The sequence below is a fragment of the Bombina bombina genome, chromosome 2 (genome assembly GCF_027579735.1).
Source record: "Bombina bombina isolate aBomBom1 chromosome 2, aBomBom1.pri, whole genome shotgun sequence".
Taxonomy (NCBI): Eukaryota; Metazoa; Chordata; class Amphibia; order Anura; family Bombinatoridae; genus Bombina; species Bombina bombina.
The window spans coordinates 87,265,752-87,285,492 of record NC_069500.1 but is presented as its reverse complement, the minus strand read 5'-3'; the positions used below and the strand labels follow the sequence as shown (position 1 = coordinate 87,285,492).

At 37.0% G+C, this 19,741-nt stretch overlaps 1 protein-coding gene across 4 annotated transcripts in view; it reads right to left on the bottom strand.

Moving 5' to 3' along the window:
• Positions 1–19,741, bottom strand: part of NEDD4L (NEDD4 like E3 ubiquitin protein ligase) — an 826,963-nt gene that overhangs the window by 441,052 nt on the left and 366,170 nt on the right. For all 4 annotated transcript variants that reach the window (XM_053701158.1, XM_053701159.1, XM_053701160.1 and 1 more), the window contains exon 3: positions 2,008–2,089. In XM_053701158.1, the coding sequence (XP_053557133.1) occupies positions 2,008–2,089 (82 nt within the window). The remainder of the gene's footprint in view (positions 1–2,007; positions 2,090–19,741) is intronic.

Genomic DNA, 19,741 nt, shown 5'->3' with positions numbered 1-19,741 from the left:
GCGAAATCCAAAACTGTCTAAAAAAACAATGCTTATTAGAACAAAAAGACACAGACATAGACAATGAAGAGGACATAAGGAATTTTTTCAATAAATGGGCAGTATATATTAAATCACTCCCTGAAAATGAAAAAGAATATATGATCTTCCCATTTCAAAATTCTGAACTAATCTTACTAGGCATCTGGTAGCTGGGCGAGATGAATGAGAGATGGCCACCTTCCCTTTCCCCTCCCTCCCCTTTTTTTTTTTTTTTTTTTTTTTTTTCTTTTCCTCTTGGATTGTTTTTGTTTTGTTTTGTTTTAATTTAAATAAAATAAAAAAATTCCAACAATGAGTAATGACTAAATAGATGGATAATTCAGGTTAATCTATTGTATATATGAATTATAATATATACTTCATGTTTGGTTGATATTGTTTCTCGTTTTCTTTTCTTCTCTGTTATCATAACATGTATGACAAACTGAAATATCTCTTGTTTTTTTTTTGTGCCGATATGGATATTGTATTCATTGTTGGTTATAAATAAATATTTAAAAAAAAAAAAAAGTGTATGCTCTATCTGAATCACAAATGAAAAAAATTGGGTTCAGTGTCCCTTTAATTAAAAAAGTAATATTTGCTTTAAAACCACTTGAAACTTTGTGTTTTATCATTTGATCAGACTTTTTACAAAAATATGTTTAAAAAGTGATCTGCTCCATTTTATATGCCTCAGTTAAAAACAATTGGATTTGCAGAGAGCGCTAATAAAGGTCAGTGTCTAACACGGATGGAGTTTGCCAGAAAGCAGGTAGGAACTTCATCTTATGTTTTCGTGTGAATTAGCCTGATTATGACAAATACAGTTGTTTTAGAATAGCTATTTCACTCAAAGGTGTGAAAAATGCAAGTGCACCTATATTTGATTGCTATGCTATATGCCACTGACCTAAAAATATTTTATTTTATTTTTTTAAAGTGTATTTGTATCCTGAGAGTTTTAAAAGAATTTGCCATATTATAATAGTTATCATTTCATTTTCACACCATACAAAAATGCTTTCAACATATAACATTACTTCTCTTTCATAGAGATTATTTTTTTTATTTTAGAAAAATGTCTCTTTGCAATCTGATAATTTATGCAAACCTTTAGTCATAAAGTTTTTCACAATATCACAAATTGAGTAATTATTTTAATATGTTATAATTTTCAAAACAGGTAAAATAAAACTATTTTTTTTCATAAAAGAGCTAAAATTGTTAAAATTTAAAACTAATAATAATTCCCTCCCCTATCTGAGATATTTCAAGAAGGTTAAAGAGACCGTAAACTTTGCCCATAATCTTATATTATTCAGCACTATGTGCAGCCATCCACTTTGGCGCAGTTTTTTGCTGTTTTTTTTACAACTAAGTCATTCAATGTGTAATCACAGTGCTCATGATCGTGTCATTCAACTAAATGTAGCATACTCCCGCGCTAGGTAAAGCAGTCGAAAGCTCTACCCAGCACGGGAGCGCGCTACATATAGTTGAAAGGTGTGATTGGACGTACTTTTAGTATTTGATAGATGTGGCACAGAGGAACAGTATTTTCAGCAAAAAAGTACTTATTTTCTCTCATATGCGGTCCATCAGCTGGGTATCCACATGCACTCAATTGAAACTTTATGTTAGTAAACTAATCTATGAATCCAACTACTGATGGAGTATAATGAGGAGAGTGGAGATTCGGGGGGTTCCTTTCATTTTTGGGCCCAAGCAGAGCAATGTCTTGACCTTGCACTGCCTTTACCTATTGTTAAACCCAATACAGTCCATGTGTTGCAACAAGTAAAAAATGCATTTTACTACGTACAACATACTGTAACATACAACTGAAAAATAATTGCAAGGCTAAAGTGTTTTATTACTAAAATCTAAGTTTACTCAATGAAATACATTCAGTTAACACAGTGAAAATATACACACACAAAAAGAAAAAACTGTCACATAAAAGAGATATATATCAGGTTTTACCTTCTTTATTGTTTTGGTTTGAACAAGAGCGAGCTCTCGATTTTCATCGGCGACATACAGAGATAATTTCACATACGGGTCACTGTATAAAAAAACAAAATATTTTAATTAATACACTTGAAAACAACATAATAACACAAACATCCCTATGGAATAAATAAATAAAAATATGACCAATGCATAAAATCCAACGGAATTGTCCGCTGAACCTAAGTAATTAAAATTAGCCTGAATATATTTAACACACTACAGGTACAAATTCCCAAATCTGGAATTCCAAAACCCAAACTTATTCTGAAATCCAAACTTTTTAATAAATATTTTTTTTTAAATAAAATGATCAGAAATTCCTTTTTCCCGCTTGTATGTCCCTGTCTTCTCTGCGTGGGTCTTTATTTGCTTTTTAGAACACAAAAATGAAAACAGTCTATATTTATAAAACAACAACTATTACCTGTCTGATTACAGTACTATACTGTCTTTCTGATGGTACTATGTATTACAAATGATATAAAACTACCTTTAGGATAGATGTATAAGCTGTAATATGACATGTAAATATTGCCTAAATGACATAAGATATTTTTTGTATACGCTTGGTTCCATATTCTCTCCAAAGAGTCCCATTTTACAGGTGAAAATATTCCAAAATCCAAACTATTCTGGATTCCAAACCTTTTCTGGTTTCAAGAAGTTTAGATAAAGAATTTTCTACCTCTAATATGTTTTATTATTGCCCAAAGGTTATTATAAATCTTTATGTAATAATATTTCAACATATTTTTCCATTACAGTTAATGAGGATTTCTGTAGATAAAACAATAAATAAGCTTTTCTAAAGGCTTATGATAGACCCTGCATGTACCACTCCTCAATAACAGTACTACTACATATTCCCAAATTCAAACTTATTAAAAAATCCAAACTTTTTAATTTTTTTTTTTTTTTTTAATAAACAGTTTTAAAAAATTCTATTTTCCCTGCCTGTAAGTCTCACAAAAGTATTAAAAATTATATAAAACTACCTTGAGTTGCATGTATAAGCTGTGCTATGGCATTTAAATATTGCCTAAAAATGACATAAGATATTGTTGTTTACACTTGGTCCATCCCCTCTCCTGAGCAAATATTCCAAGATCCAAACATTTTCTAGTCCCAAACAGTTTAGATAAAGGATTTCATACCTGTACTAACAATGCGTTTTAACACTATGATGTCATTTGAAAAGGATGGGCACCTAATGTACCTACAATACTGCTTCCAAAACAGTACATTCTAAACAAAAAGTAATTCTGTTAAATATAAAACATATTAAAGGGACAATACATACAAAATTCAATCTAAATGAATTGGAAGAAATTTATATTTATCAAAAAATAAACACATTGTCAAACTGAAAAATCTAAATTATTGACATCTAAATATCATATCAGTTATTTAAATTTGTATATAACTCTTGTTGGTTCAAGGTAAACTGCCAAATTGTAGCCAAATATAAAACATTTTAAGAGAGGAGATAGAACCAAGTGTAAACAACATCTTAGGCAATATTTACAAATGAGGCTGTGAGCATTTTACTTCAAAGAAAAATTCAAGAACAAGGGGTCATGAGCTCAAGCTAAAGGGAAGTATATTCAGGAGTAATTTGAGGAAGCTTCTTTACAGAAAGGCTGATTGATTCATGGAATAAACTTCCACAAGAGGTAGTAATGACAAACACTGTGGGACTTTAAGAATGCCTGGGACAAGCATAAGGCTATCCTACTAACTAAATAAGTTTATACTTTTAGGAAATATCGGGCAGACTTGCTGGGCCTATGGCTCTTATCTACCATCAATATCTATAATAAAGCATATTCATGTAATTGAAAGGTAGTTTTATATCATTTTAAATATTTTTGTATATATAGTACCCTCAGAAAGATTGTACAGTGCTGTAATCAGAAAGGTAATAGTTGTTTTAAATAAATTTAGACTATTATTTACATTTTAGAACTAAAAAAAACCCCAAAATAAACAAACAAACCAATAACACAGACAGAGAAGAGTGTGACTTACAGGAAGGGAAAAAAAATAAAGGGACAGTCAAGTCAAAATTAAACTTTCATTATTCAGATAGGGTATGCAATTAAAAAAAAAAAACTTTCCAATTTACTTTTATCATCAAATGTGCTGTGTTCTCTTGGTATTCTTTTTTGAAAAATAAACCTCGGTAGACACAAACTGATTTCTACACCATTGAAGGCCCCCTCTTATCTCAGTGTACTTTGATAGTTTTTTTTTTTTTTACCATTATACAGTGCTAGTTCATGTGTGTCTTATAGGTACCACTGTGCTCACGCCTGTGGAGTTATTTATGAGTCAGCACTGATTGGCTAAACTGCAAGTCTGTCAAAAGAACTGAGATAAGGCGGCAATCTGTAGAGGCTTAAATACAAGATAATTACCATGATAAAAATTTACAAGTAAGCTGTCCCTTTACTCTCTCTCTCCTGTACGTCACTGGTCTTTCTATGAGGCGTGAATTTTTGATAGAGTCAAGCTTGCTGGAGGGAGGTCGTAATAGTGCGTTCTTGCCACTGGCGGCAAGACCCGTGATATTAGGGCCTGAAAAAATCCTTAATGACCAGCGACCAACAAGGTACTTCATGGTGATCAAACTTTTGCACATGCTACCGTTACAGTTTTATTTACTTTTTTCAATCAGTTAAATGTAACTGTGTATTAAAATTGGCAGAACTATATTTAATACAACCTCTTAAACCCAGAGACAGAACTTTATTTTTACTTTCTGTGATGAGAAATTAACTTGTTGTGGCACTTTAGCCAATGTGTAGTGTAAAGCAGGCTAATGACAAATAATACATAACAAACAACATATGCTATTTAGTAAGGTGTGCCTAACCTTTTGCATACAACAGTATCTCCCTCTCTCTGCCAAGGTAGAATGATCCTAAACAAAATTCTAGTTGATGCTGCTCCCAGGCTAGCCAGCTCCTGACTGAGTAGTCGTTAAATCAGTGTTTAAATTAATAACATTCTGAGAAGACGTTCCCGACCTTGTTTTATAAATGCTGCTGAACATTAAGGAGATTCATACAGTGAAGACTAGCTACATCTAGTGGCAGCTAGCACCAAATAGCTGCCTAACTTCAAACATTGGTGTGTGTGTGTGTGTGTGTATGCAATTATATACAGTTGTATGCAAAAGTTTAGGCACCCCTGACAATTTCCATGATTTTCATTTATAAATAATTGGATGTTTGGATCAGCAATTTCATTTTGATCTATCAAACAACTGAAGGACACAGTAATATTTCAGCAGTGAAATTAGGTTTATTGGATTAACAGAAAAATGTGCAATATGCATCAAAACGAAATTGGACAGATGCATAAATTTAGGCACCCCAACAGAAATATTGCATCAATATTTAGAAGAGTCTCCTTTAGCAGAAATAACAGCCTCTAGACACTTCCTATAGCCTGTAATGAGTGTCTGGATTCTGGATGAAGGTATTTTGGACCATTCTTGCAAAACATCTCCAGTTCAGTTAGGTTTGATGGTTGCTGAGCAATGACAGCCCGCTTTAAATCAACCCACAGATTTTCAATGATATTCAGGTCTGGGGACTGGGATGGTCATTCCAGAACATTATACTTAAAGGGACACTGAACCCAAATTTTTTCTTTTTTTATTCAGATAGAGCATCAAATGTTTAGCAACTTTCTAATTTATTCCTATTATGAAATTTTCTTCATTCTCATTTTTATTTGAAATGCAAGAATGTAAGTTTAGATGCCGGCCCATTTTTGGTGAACAACCTAGGTTGTCCTTGCTGATTGGTGGAAAAATTAATCCACCAATCAAAAACTGCTGTCCAGAGTTCTGAACCAAGAAAAAATCTTAGATGCCTTCTTTTTTATATAAAGATAGCAAGAGAATGAAGAAACATTGATAATAGGAGTAAATTAGAAAGTTGCTTAAAATTACATGCTCTATCTGAATGACGAAATAATTTTTTTGGGTTCAGTGTCCCTTTAATCCTCTGCATCAATGCCAGAGTAGATTTTGAGCAGTGTTTTGGGTCGTTGTCTTGTTGAAATATCCAACTCCGGCGTAACCTCAACTTTGTGACTGATTCCTCAACATTATTCTCAAGTATCTGCTGATATTGAGTGGAATCCATGCGACCCTCAACTTCAACAAGAATCCCAGTACCGGCACTGGCCACACAGCCCCACAGGATGATGGAACATCCACCAAATTTTACGGTGGCTAGCAAGTGTTTGTCTTGGAACGCTGTGTTCTTTTGCCGCCATGCATAACGCCCCTTGTTATGACTAAATAACTTAAACTTTGTTTCATCAGTCCACAGCACCTTCTTCCAAAATAAAGTTGGCTTGTCCAAATGTGCGTTTGCATACCTCAAACGACTCTGTTTGTGGTGTGTGTGTAGAAAAATCTTCTTCCGCATCACTCTACCATACGCTGAATTGTTGAACGATGCACAGTGACACCATCTGAAGCAAGATGATGTTGCAGGTCTTTGGCGGTGGTCTGTGGGCTGATTTTTGACCGTTCTCACCATCCTTTGCTTTTGCTTCTCCGATATTTTACTTCTGGCCTTAAGAACTGTGCATGTGGTCTTCCATTTCCTCACTATGTTCCTCACAGTGGACACTGACAGTTTAAATCTCTGCTATAGCTTTTTGTAGCCTTCCCCTAAGCTATAATGTTGATCAATCTTTGTTTTCTGGTCATTTAAGAGTTGTTTTGAGGCCCCCATGTTGCCACTCTTCAGAGGAGAGTCAAAGAGAACAACAACTTGCAATTGGCCACCTTAAATACCTTTTCTCATGATTGGATGAACCTGTCTAGGAAGTTTAAGGCTTAATGGGCTCACCAAACCAATTGTGTGTTCCAATTAATCAGTGCTAGGTAGTTACAGGTATTCAAATCAACAAAATGACAAGGGTTCCCAAATTTATTCACCTGTCTAATTTTCGTTTTGATGCATATTGCACATTTTCCGTTAATCCAATAAACCTTATTTCATTACTGAAATATTACTGTGTCCTTCAGTTGTTTGATAGATCAAAATGAAATTGCTGATCCAAACACCCAATTATTTATAAATGAAAATCATGGAAATTGTCAGGGGTACCTAAACTTTTGCATACAACTGTATATATATATATATATATATATATATACATATACATACATACACACACATATATATATATATTTATTTATACATACATATACACACAAATAAACACTACATGGCACAATAATATTAGATCATATAATGTAGCTTAAGAACTTAAGCCTAGCACGGCAAGAATAAGTGTCTGTACTTATTAAGGCATAAATCCCTTTTTTTATTATTATTATTATTATTATGGTTTAAACATTCCCAGTGTTCTCCACAGGACCTTTTTAACGGGTGCACCACCCGGCTGATTTTACTGACCACCTGGCAATTTTTTTTAGCCAATATTAAACTAAAATGAGCTAATGTTAAAGATGTTTAATTTTTTTTGCACAAATTAAATTATCCTTAAATACATTTATTTTAAATTATGCAATTAATTTGTGCAAGTTATTACACTGTCCCCAACCGGCTACTTCATAATGCCACTCGGCTGGCAAAAGTTTCTGTGCAGAACAATGATACATAATACAATTTCAAGCAGACATATCAAACAAAACAAATAGACAAATTATAACACATGAATTCTCATATTACATAATAATTGTGAATGTAAATTGATTCAAAGTATTTGTCGTCATACTTCTAACATAATCTTCTATATTAAACACAAATATTTAAAAGTTGGACTGGTCCAGAAGACACAAAAATACCAAAGAGTAATCCCCCTTAAACTTGGGGGTACTCTCCTCTATTTATAGCTGAGATTAAATATCTGGACCTAGAATTATTTGTATATATGTGGGATATGACTTAATCAGCTTTGCCCACTTAAAAACGTTATAATATGTCTTTCTGAGTCTAAAGACATATATTGTTCTAATATTCAATTTTTTTAATAAATCCCACAAAACTTGAGTGCTTTTTGATTTCTAATCCTTTAGAAATTTTTTTCTAACCTCCAAAATAATTGTATCAATAAAATCTTCTTTTCTGGCTCTATTTAGGCTTTGAATATATATATATATATATATATATTTTTTTTTTTTTTTTTTTTTTTCCCCAGAAATTTTCAATTGATTCCTAAGCAAATTTTTTAGCCAGTATTTAATTTTACACCAAAACTTTTTAATTTTGGGACAAAAACAATGAAAAACAATGAACAATTGAAAAACAATGAAGTAGATCTGCGTTCATAGAGGCTACATTTAGGGCATAAAATATCTATGCCTGAGCTCAATTTAGATATATTTTTTGTATAATATAGGACCAGCTTATAATTATCATATGCTCTTCCATCTAATTTGAAGAGATGGTCACCCACTTGATTTTTGCTAAAGTTTTTTTTTAATAACATCTTCATGAATATCATCAAAAATAGGGGACAATTTCAGCACATTTTCAGACAGAATTTGTTTGTCCCTGATTTGTTTTCACCAGTTTATAACAGATGTAGAATAATTCCCTTGCTTAAATGCTTCTATAATTGGGACAAATTTACACCCTTTTCTTTGTCCAGTCTATAAAGAAATGTCAAATTTGTAGATATGCAAAAAATGTATGGCTAGATTTAGAGTTCTGCGGCCAAAAGGGTGCGTTAGCTACGCGTGCTTTTTTTCTCCCGCACCTTTTAAATACCGCTGGTATTTTATTTATTTTTTTTAATTCTTTTTTATTAAAGAAACACAGGTACAAGGAGATATATATCAGCATTTACAAGGCATAGGTATAAGACATTAAAGAAATGCTACATACTAAACATCCGTATATTAACATTTGTGGTATAGTTGCCATTGAGCGTTACAGAAGAAGGTGGAATATTGCTTAAAGGTATATATGGACTATGCAAATCCGAATATAAAGGATTGAGACTGTATAAAAGAGATCTGAACATTGAGAGGTATAGAAAGGACTAGTCGAGTCCCATTTTTTTTTTATATATTAACAACTAAGAACAGAACAACACATACAACAAAACGTAAAACCAAATATTAACACTGGTGGTATGCCCAAAAGGGTATACTAATTCTCGTTGCAGTAGGTATAACAGGTAATATGCAGCTCTATAGAAGATGAAATATATGTATATGTATTCAGCTGTGCACATATATATATATATATATATATATATATATATATATATATATACACACACACATACATACCCACACATACAAGTCGTTGTAGATGAAACTAATAAAGTGAAACAGCAGGCTTTTATAATATGTGATGAGGTAAGCCAAGACATGAAAAACCAGTTGCATCATTCAATATGAAGAGAGAGGCAGCACTGAAAGATAATTAGCAGAAATGTTTAAGTAATGCTACTAATGTCTAGGCTATACTGTGGAAACAGAGACTGGGCAATCCCAGTATATTAAACACAAGTGATGCATGAGACTGCAAATAATTCTAATAAAGTAATACAGCAGGCTTCTGCATATAGAGTAAAACTGAAGTATATCAGAATAGAAAATACAAATTGCATCCTACAATGTAAAAAAAAAAGAAAAAAAAAAGAGGCAGGATTGAGAAATCATTAACAAAATCTATAAGCAATAATACCAATGTAGCTTATACTGTGGAAACAAATCAAGAGTTTTCAGCATGGGAAACTGGGCAACTTCAATATGTTAACTCTAAAGTATGTAACTCTAAGAAAGGGAAACCATTTTATCCTACATATAAGCATAGAAAGCAAAATGAGGTATCAAGAGTATAAAATGCAAATTGTTTCATTCAATGTGATGACTGAGACAGCATTGATGGGAAGTGAACAAAATCTTTAAATACCGCTGGTATTTAGAGTTCACAGAAGGGCTGCGTTAGGCTCCAAAAAGGGAGCGTAAAGCATATTTACCGCCACTGCAACTCTCGATACCAGCGGTGCTTACGGACGCGGCCAGCTTCAAAAACGTGCTTGTGCACGATTCCCCCATAGGAAACAATGGGGCTGTTTGAGCTGAAAAAAAACACCTGCAAAAAAGCAGCGTTCAGCTCCTAACGCAGCTACATTGTTTCCTATGGAGAAACACTTCCCACGTCTGCACCTAACACCCTAACATGTACCCCGAGTCTAAACACCCCTAACCTTACACTTATTAACCCCTAATCTGCCGCCCCCGCTATCGCTGACCCCTGCATATTATTATTAACCCCTAATCTGCCGCTCCGTACACCGCCGCCAGCTACGTTATCCCTATGTACCCCTAACATCACCGACCACTATGTTATATTTATTAACCCCTAATCTGCCGCCCCCGCTATCGCTGACACCTGCATATTATTATTAACACCTAATCTGCCGCTCCGTACACCGCCGCAACATACATTATAGTTATGTACCCCTAATCTGCTGCCCCTAACACCGCCGACCCCTATATTATATTTATTAACCCCTAATCTGCCGCCCCCAACGTCGCCGCCAGCAAGCTACAATAATTAACCCCTAATCTGCTGACCGGAGCTCACCGCTACTATAATAAATGTATTAACCCCTAAAGCTAAGTTTAACCCTAACACTCACACCCCCCTAAGTTAAATATAATTTAAATCTAACGAAATAAATTAACTCTTATTAAATAAATTATTCCTATTTAAAGCTAAATACTTACTTGTAAAATAAACCCTAATATAGCTACAATATAAATTATAATTATATTGTAGCTATTTTAGGATTAATATTTATTTTACAGGCAACTTTGTATTTATTTTAACCAGGTACAATACATATTAAATAGTTAATAACTATTAAATAGTTACCTAGTTAAAATAATTACAAAATTACCTGTAAAATAAATCCTAACCTAAGTTACAATTAAACCTAACACTACTAAATTAAATACAATACCTACAATTATCTACAATTAAACCTAACACTACACTATCAATAAATAAATTAAATAAAATACCTACAATTATCTACAATTAAACCTAACACTACACTATCAATAAATTAATTACAATATCTACAAATAAATACAATGAAATAAACTAACTAAAGTACAAAAAATAAAAAAGAACTAAGTTACAAAAAATAAAAAAATATTTACAAACATTAGAAAAATATTACAACAATTTTAAACTAATTACACCTACTCTAAGCCCCCTAATAAAATAACAAAGACCCCCAAAATAAAAAAATGCCCTACCCTATTCTAAATTTAAAAAGTTCAAAGCTCTTTTACCTTACCAGCCCTGAAAAGGGCCATTTGCGGGGCATGCCCCAAATAATTCAGCTCTTTTGCCTGTAAAAAAAAACATACAATACACCCCTTAACATTACAACCCACCACCCACATACCCCTAATCTAACCCAAACCCCCCTTAAATAAACCTAACACTAAGCCCCTGAAGATCTTCCTACCTTATCTTCACCATGCCAGGTTCACCGATCCGTCCTCCGAAGTCTTCATCCAAGCCCAAGCCGGGGCTGGCGATCCATAATCCGGCTGAAGTCTTCTATCAAGCGGCGGCTGAAGAGGTCCAGAAGAGGCTCCAAAGTCTTCATCCTTTCCGGGAAGAAGAGGAGATCCGGACCGGCAACCATCTTGATCCAAGCGGCATCTTCTATCTTCATCCGATGACGAACGGCTCCATCTTAAAGACCTCCAGCGCGGATCCATCTTCTTCTTCCGACGTCCAACTGAAGAATGAAGGTTCCTTTAAGGGACGTCATCCAAGATGGCGTCCCTCGAATTCCGATTGGCTGATAGGATTCTATCAGCCAATCGGAATTAAGGTAGGAAAATTCTGATTGGCTGATGGAATCAGCCAATCAGAATCAAGTTCAATCCGATTGGCTGATCCGATCAGCCAATCAGATTGAGCTTGCATTCTATTGGCTGTTCCGATCAGCCAATAGAATGCGAGCTCAATCTGATTGGCTGATCCAATCCTATCAGCCAATCGGAATTCGACGGACGCCATCTTGGATGACTTCATTTAAAGGAACCGTCATTCGGCGAGTAGGCATCGGTAGAAGAGGTTGGATCCACATCGGCTGGAAGATGATGGCTCCGGAAGAAAGAAGATTGAAGATGCCGGATCATGGACCTCTTCAGCTCCCGCTTGGATGAATACTTCAGCCGGATCATGGACATCTTCAGCCCCCCCGCTTGGGCTTGGATCAAGACATCGGAGCCAGGACGGATCGGTGTGATACCCGGCGAGGTGAAGATAAGGTAGGAAGATCTTCAGGGGCTTAGTGTTAGGTTTATTTAAGAGGGGTTTGGGTTAGATTAAGGGTATGTGGGTGGTGGGTTGTAATGTTGGGGGGGGTATTGTATGTGTTTTTTTTTACAGGCAAAAGAGCTGAATTCTTTGGGGCATGCCCCGCAAATGGCCCTTTTCAGGGCTGTTAAGGTAAAAGAGCTTTGAATTTTTTTAATTTAGAATAGGGTAGGGCATTTTTTATTTTGGGGGTCTTTGTTATTTTATTAGGGGGCTTAGAGTAGGTGTAATTAGTTTAAAATTGTTGTAATATTTTTCTAATGTTTGTAAATATTTTTTTATTTTTTGTAACTTAGTTCTTTTTTATTTTTTGTACTTTAGTTAGTTTATTTCATTGCATTTATTTGTAGATATTGTATTTAATTAATTTATTGATAGTGTAGTGTTAGGTTTAATTGTAGATAATTGTAGGTAGTTTATTTAATTAATTTATTGATAGTGTAGTGTTAGGTTTAATTGTAACATAGGTTAGGATTTATTTTACAGGTAATTTTGTAATTATTTTAACTAGGTATCTATTTAATAGTTATTAACTATTTAATAGCTATTGTACCTGATTAAAATAATTACAAAGTTGCCTGTAAAATAAATATTAATCCTAAAATAGCTACAATATAATTATTATTTATATTGTAGCTATATTAGGGTTTATTTTACAGGTAAGTATTTAGATTTAAATAGGAATAATTTATTTAATAAGAGTTAATTTATTTAGTTAGATTTAAAGGAGTACATAGGGATAATGTAGCTGGAGGCGGTGTACGGAGCGGCAGATTAGGGGTTAAAAAAATATGCAGGTGTCAGCGATAGCGGGGGCGGCAGATTAGGGGTTAATAAATATAATATAGGGGTCGGCGATGTTAGGGGCAGCAGATTAGCGGTACATAGGGATAACGTAGCTGGCGGCGGTGTACGGAGCGGCAGATTAGGGGTTAATAAATATAATATAGGGGTCGGCGGTATTAGGGGCAGCAGATTAGGGGTACATAGGGATAACGTAGGTGGCGGCGGTGTACGGAGCAGCAGATTAGGGGTTAAACATTTTTAATAGAGTGGCGGCGGTGTACGGAGCAGCAGATTAGGGGTTAAAAAATTTTAATAGAGTGGCGGCGATGTGGGGGGACCTCGGTTTAGGGGTACATAGGTAGTTTATGGATGTTAGTGTACTTTAGAGCACAGTAGTTAAGAGCTTTATAAACCGGCGTTAGCCCAGAAAGCTCTTAACTCCTGTTTTTTTTCTGCGGCTGGAATTTTGTCGTTAGATTTCTAACGCTCACTTCAGCCACGACTCTAAATACCGGCGTTAGAAAGATCCCATTGAAAAGATAGGATACGCAAATGGCGTAGGGGGATCTGCGGTATGGAAAAGTCGCGGCTGTAAAGTGAGCGTTAGACCCTTTCCTGACTGACTCCAAATACCAGAGGGCAGTAAAAACCAGCGTTAGGAGCCTCTAACGCTGGTTTTGACGGCTACCGCCCAACTCTAAATCTAGCCGGTAATTATTAGAGCGTTCAAACTCCTGTTTAAAGGACCAGTAAATACAATATATTTGCAAAATCAAAAAAGGCATGATAACCAGACAATGCAATAGCACTTAGTCTAAACTTCAAGTTATGTTGTTTTCCACTCCTTCTGTATCAGGTGACAGCCATCAGCCAATCACAAATGCATATACGTATATTATGTGAATTGTTGCACATGCTCAGTAGGTGATGGAGATTTAAAGTGTGAAATTAAAAAGACAGCGTACATTTTGTAAAGGAAGTAAATTGTTAAGTTGTTTAAAACTGCATGCTCCATTTGAATCATACAAATATAATTTTGACTTGAGTGTCCCTTTAAAGGATAGATTATCCCTTTATTAGCCATTCCTGTTTTGCACAGCCAACATGGTTATATTAATATAGTTTTTACCACCATGATTATCTTGTATATAAGCCTCTTTTGACAGCCCCCTGATCACGACTATTTATTTATTTATTAGCTATTGATTCGCATTTTAGCTGTGTTGTGCACAACTCTTGGAGTGAGCACAATGTTATCTATATGGTTAATATGAACTAGCACTCTCCTGTTATAAAAAGCAAATTTAAAAGTATGTGATAAGAGGCTGTCTGTAGTGGCTTACAAACAGGCAGACATTTATTGATGTAAATGTTATAAAGTTTATTAATATAACAATGTTGGTTGTGCAGAGAAGGGGAATGGGTAGTAAAGGCGTTATCTATCTTTTTAAACAATAACAATTTTGGAGTTGACAGTCCCTTTAAGTGATTCAAATGATCTGCAGACCATCAAATCGGCTTTCCTCAACTGTTCTACATATAAAATCCCTATTTGTTGTCTGACTTCCGGTAGGCGGGCTTACTAGACAGTCGCAATTGTTCTGAGCTCCGTGTCTGGGAGCGAAAAATAGACCCATAAACTTCAATTGGCATGCCTAGCCCCACACTCAAAGATATTGTCGGGTTGTATGGAACTCCGCCGAACAACTTGTAGCAGTGTGTGGATCTCAACAACGGATCCAGCGACCGGGAGCCCAGTAAAAAGAGCCGCACTCCAGCACCGCTCCATCTTGGCTCACATACCATCTGCGTGCAGCACGGAGCGGCAGCCCTCCTTGGATATACCCCCAAGCTTCACCGACCAGGTAAAAGAAAAAGCCTCTGGTGGAGGTGTACCGGAGGGGGGTCGACACATGGGAAGGTGCGGTTGCTTAGAACCGCAGAGGCATTGGCGCTCAGGGCAGTGAAGGAGAAGGCCAGACAGCCTATAGCGCATAAGAACACACACTAAATATAGCCAAACTAGTTCAGACTGGCGGGACAATTAGACCTTTTGAGAGGACCGGGTCCTTACTACAAGCGACAGATTGGCTTGGAGGGACAAACTGCCGACTATAAAAAATACACAGTGAGAGGTAGTGTCACCCACGTGGCAGAGGCCTAACGAAAGTCATCATCTAAGTATGCCACACTGCCCTCTTGTAATTTTAACCTAACAGGAACGGACACCAAGATAGGACAGGAATCTTTCACCTATTGAAACTAGGGCAGCACTTATATCTCATAGAGACTTGGAATTGTCACAGACCCCGGCCGACAGAATTGGAGCTTTTTAAAGCTGCGCAGCTCCCCTCTGGTCGGGTCACGCTTTGTCTGATTGGGGCCTGTCAACTGGGATGTTTCTCTCTTTTTTCTTACACCATCCTCAGGTAGTGAAATACTCCAGTCTATCAGATATTAACTGCTAAGGGGATAACTACGTGGTATGGTGTTTGAATCAGTAAAGAGGGTTTGTCATTGTCAGCCACTATAATATTCCAACATCCAGGGACCACTCTGAGCTGCAATTACTACTGTTTGTGTGGCTGGAGCGCACGGGCTGCAACGGATACATTTTAACCCACGGTAATCTGTACTACAGGCAAACCACCTTATTGCAGGAGACTTTGAACCCTACACTCTGGCGAGAATTGTAAACTAGCACGGTCTTTGACCCGACCAGTGTCACTGACCACTGCAACCTCTGTCCAAGCAGCGGATACACCCTGTACTGTTTGCCGATTGGAAGATTGGTTAATAAAAACATTACAGAAACGTACACGAAAAGAGACATTTATGCCGCAGCTCTTGAAGCCCCAATGAAAGTAGATAAATATTTTCACAAAATCTCGCCTAAGACACCTGAAGACATGTCACACAGGGCAAAGAACGCTGAAAATAAAAAGCAACATAAATTTGCAGCAGAAATCCACACAGAAGAACCAATTTTAATAAGCCAAGAGACCCCCTCTAGATTGGACCACAACGCCTTGTTACAAGAATTTAAATCTTTCTTCCTCCCCAAGATGGACTCATTACAGAGTAGACACCCTTACATGTGAGGTGCGCCAATTTGCTGCTAGAATAACTGCAGATGAAACTCGCATCTCGGATGTGGAGGATAGACAGGTAACAGCTGAAACAACTGTTAAACAACTAGTGAAGAAAACGCAAGTGCTCCAGGAACGAGTAGACGACCTAGAAAATAGGAGTCAATGCAACAACCTCCGGATAGTGGGAGTCCCAGAATCCATCAAGGGCAAAGACCTGCTGGAGTTTGTGGCGCTGACCTTTCCTAAGCTACTGGGACTACACCCTGACATCTTACCAATCGATGTAGAGAGAGCACATCGTATAGGACCAGAGAGAGGCCTAGATCAGACACAGAACAGACCACGACAGGTCATATTTAAATGCCTAAATTTTCAAGAGAAACTTAAAATTCTAAGGGCCTATCGAGCCCGCAAAGAGACTCTATATGAAGACTCAAAACTTCTCCTCTTTCAGGATTACTCCATAGAAGTGACTAAACAAAGAAAAGAGTTTGCACCATTGTGCTCCATGTTGCATGAGCAAGGGAGGCAGGTAGCCTTGATGTTCCCAGCGAAACTTCGGCTGCAAACACCACATGGAATTACATTTTTTCACTCACCACAAGCCTTGAAAAGTTTTCTAGCTACGGAACAGCACCATCCAGATTGAGGACACTAGCACAGTTTCTCCGGATTTCCTCTGTCCTGAGGGCAGATGTCCTCTTTGATAACCCCAAATGGGACATTGAATGTTTATGCAAAACTTTGTGATCCACAGTAATGGAAAAAGTTGTGGCTCAAGAGCCGCAAAGGTGGACTGGTACAGAGGGGGGTTGCTCCAACCCCCCAGTGTAATGTTACATCACTTTAAAGTGTTCTATGTTTACTTGTTATTGCTGTTTTTATGTTTAAATAGTTGTAATGGTTTAAAAAAATGTTCTTTATTAATATGTCTGCTATACATTACAAAAGATGTGAAGAGGAAAATGAATCCCATAGGTAGGTTGAGACTGTTTCAATTGTTAATGTTTAGGTTAAAAGGAATTGAAGCATACTCATTAATGGTTTTTAAACACATGTTCATAATATACTATATTCACAGAGGCCGGTTTGGTAGAGGGGAGGGGGGAATAGACCAAAACATAACTCAAACACCCGTAGGATATAACAAACGGCACCATACGGAGAGGAGAGGGAAACCTCAATATTTGGTATCAAAGGGAAACCCCTTTCTGCATAGTAGATTAGTCCGCAAGTACACTCGCAACACTCGCCAGAGATATGTCAGGGCTTACAAATCACTGCGCACCCCCCGCACAAATGATAGTCTTGAGTTACCATCAAACTCCAGTATAGGAGAGGGGGTGGGGGAGCATGGGTCAGGAGCTGGGGGAGACCTAAAGAGAGTACACAGCGGACCAAGCAACCCTCCAAAGTTATGGCAAGTTATAGTTAATCATCTACAGAAGAGTGAATTTCCCATACCACAATTAGGAAATCAGGTTTTGGAAAATGATACACAGACCCCCCGCAGATGCAAGCAGAGAGGCAAACAGGGGAGAGGGTATTTCACTGGGAACCACACTAGAAATCTGTCTAAAAGAATTAGGTCTGACATGGTGCTGATCTGTAAAATGTATTGCATAATGCTTGGATGGTCATGCTGTCTTGTATTTTCTCCCGACTCACAGATCTACAGACCCTGCCTTGGTAATGTCTTTGCCCCTCGTCCTCTGTACCACTTCAGTCCTTTTTTACTTGGCACTCCCCCCCCCCCCCCTTTTTTTCTTATGCTAGATAGCTTTAACTCACAGAGATGCCACTTAGAGTTATAACCTGGAATGTAGGAGGTCTCAACACCCCTATCAAACGTAAAGAAGTTCTTAATCACCTTAAAAAACTAGGTACTGACATTGCAATGCTACAGGAGACACACCTTATTGACATAGAACACCAAAAGCTACGCAGAGAATGGGTGAATCAGGTTGTCTTCTTGTCGCACACCCGGGCCAGCAGAGGGTTGGCCGTGGTGTTTGGGAAGAAACTGACGGTTAACATAAAACATACATATCTAGACTCTAACTTCAGATACATGATAGTGGAAGCGACAGTAGACTCAGTGGACTATGTATTCTGCAATATATATGCACCTAATCACAGAGATTCCAAATTTTGGGAAGATTTGATAAAACACCTAGCACCCCACTGGGGGACCAAGTTGATAATTGGAGGGGATTTTAATATCTCCCCCACTCATACTCTTGACAGACAATGGCTAGAACCTCTTAAAATTAGAGACCCCCCAAAAAACTATAAAGCGAGATATGAAACTAGAATATTTAGAATGTTCGATACAGATATCAACACCAGTGATATATGGAGACTGCGTAACCTAGAGGGTAAGGAATATACATGCCTATCAAAAGCTAAACACACACTATCTAGGATAGACATTTTCCTAATAGACAACAAACTGATTGACAGTGTACTGGACTGCAAAATTCACGACATACTGATATCAGACCATGCACTAGTAACATTGATGTTGAAAACTAGTGGACAATACACTAATAGAAATACCCTCCGCTTCCCTACCTACTTAATGAAATCGGAATCCTTCATCAAATTCCTGCAACATTCATGGACAGACTATGCAACAGATAACGCTATCCACACAGATAATATTACACTCTTTTGGGAGGCAGCAAAAACAGTGTTGGCAGGTAACATTATCTCATATGCAGCTAAAGTGAAACATAGGACTCAACACAGACATAGATCACTACAAAAACAGTTGGGACAGGCCTATCACCTTTATCTCCAGACTAACTCAAAAACTGCATACAAGAGTTACATAACAGCCAAGGCCGATTTAGATGCATTTACAAACCAACAGGCTGCGTCGGGCTTATTAAAAACGGCGGGCAGACTTTATAGATTCGGGGGACGTGCGGTTAAGTTACTGGCCAAGCTAACTAAAGCTCAGACGGCAAAGGTCAGTGTTGCCGCTCTGCGCTGGAATGGTAGGTCATATACCACCTCTGAGGATATAGTGAGATGTTTCGAGCAATATTACTCGCAGCTATATATGAAACAGGCTCCAGCGCCCAGAGAACTAATAAGTAAATTTTGGGATTCGGTTGAATTACCGAAAATCTCCTCAGATCAATTAGATAAACTGAATGCCCCGATCACACAAGAAGAGCTATCTAGCACTTTGAAAAGCTTGCCTTTGGGCAAGACACCAGGGCTCTGCAACCACAGCTGACTACCACCCTTACTAAACTGTTCAATTCCCTCTTGCAAACAGATATGCGTCCCTCTAGGGAATTCATGGCGGCGAATATTACACTTATACCCAAACCAGGCAAGGACCATTCCTTGCCGGAATCTTATAGACCCATCTCTCTCTTAAACGTGGACTATAAGTTGTTCACGAAATTATTGGCTAATAGACTCAAGACCATACTGCCAGATCTGATCCACCCG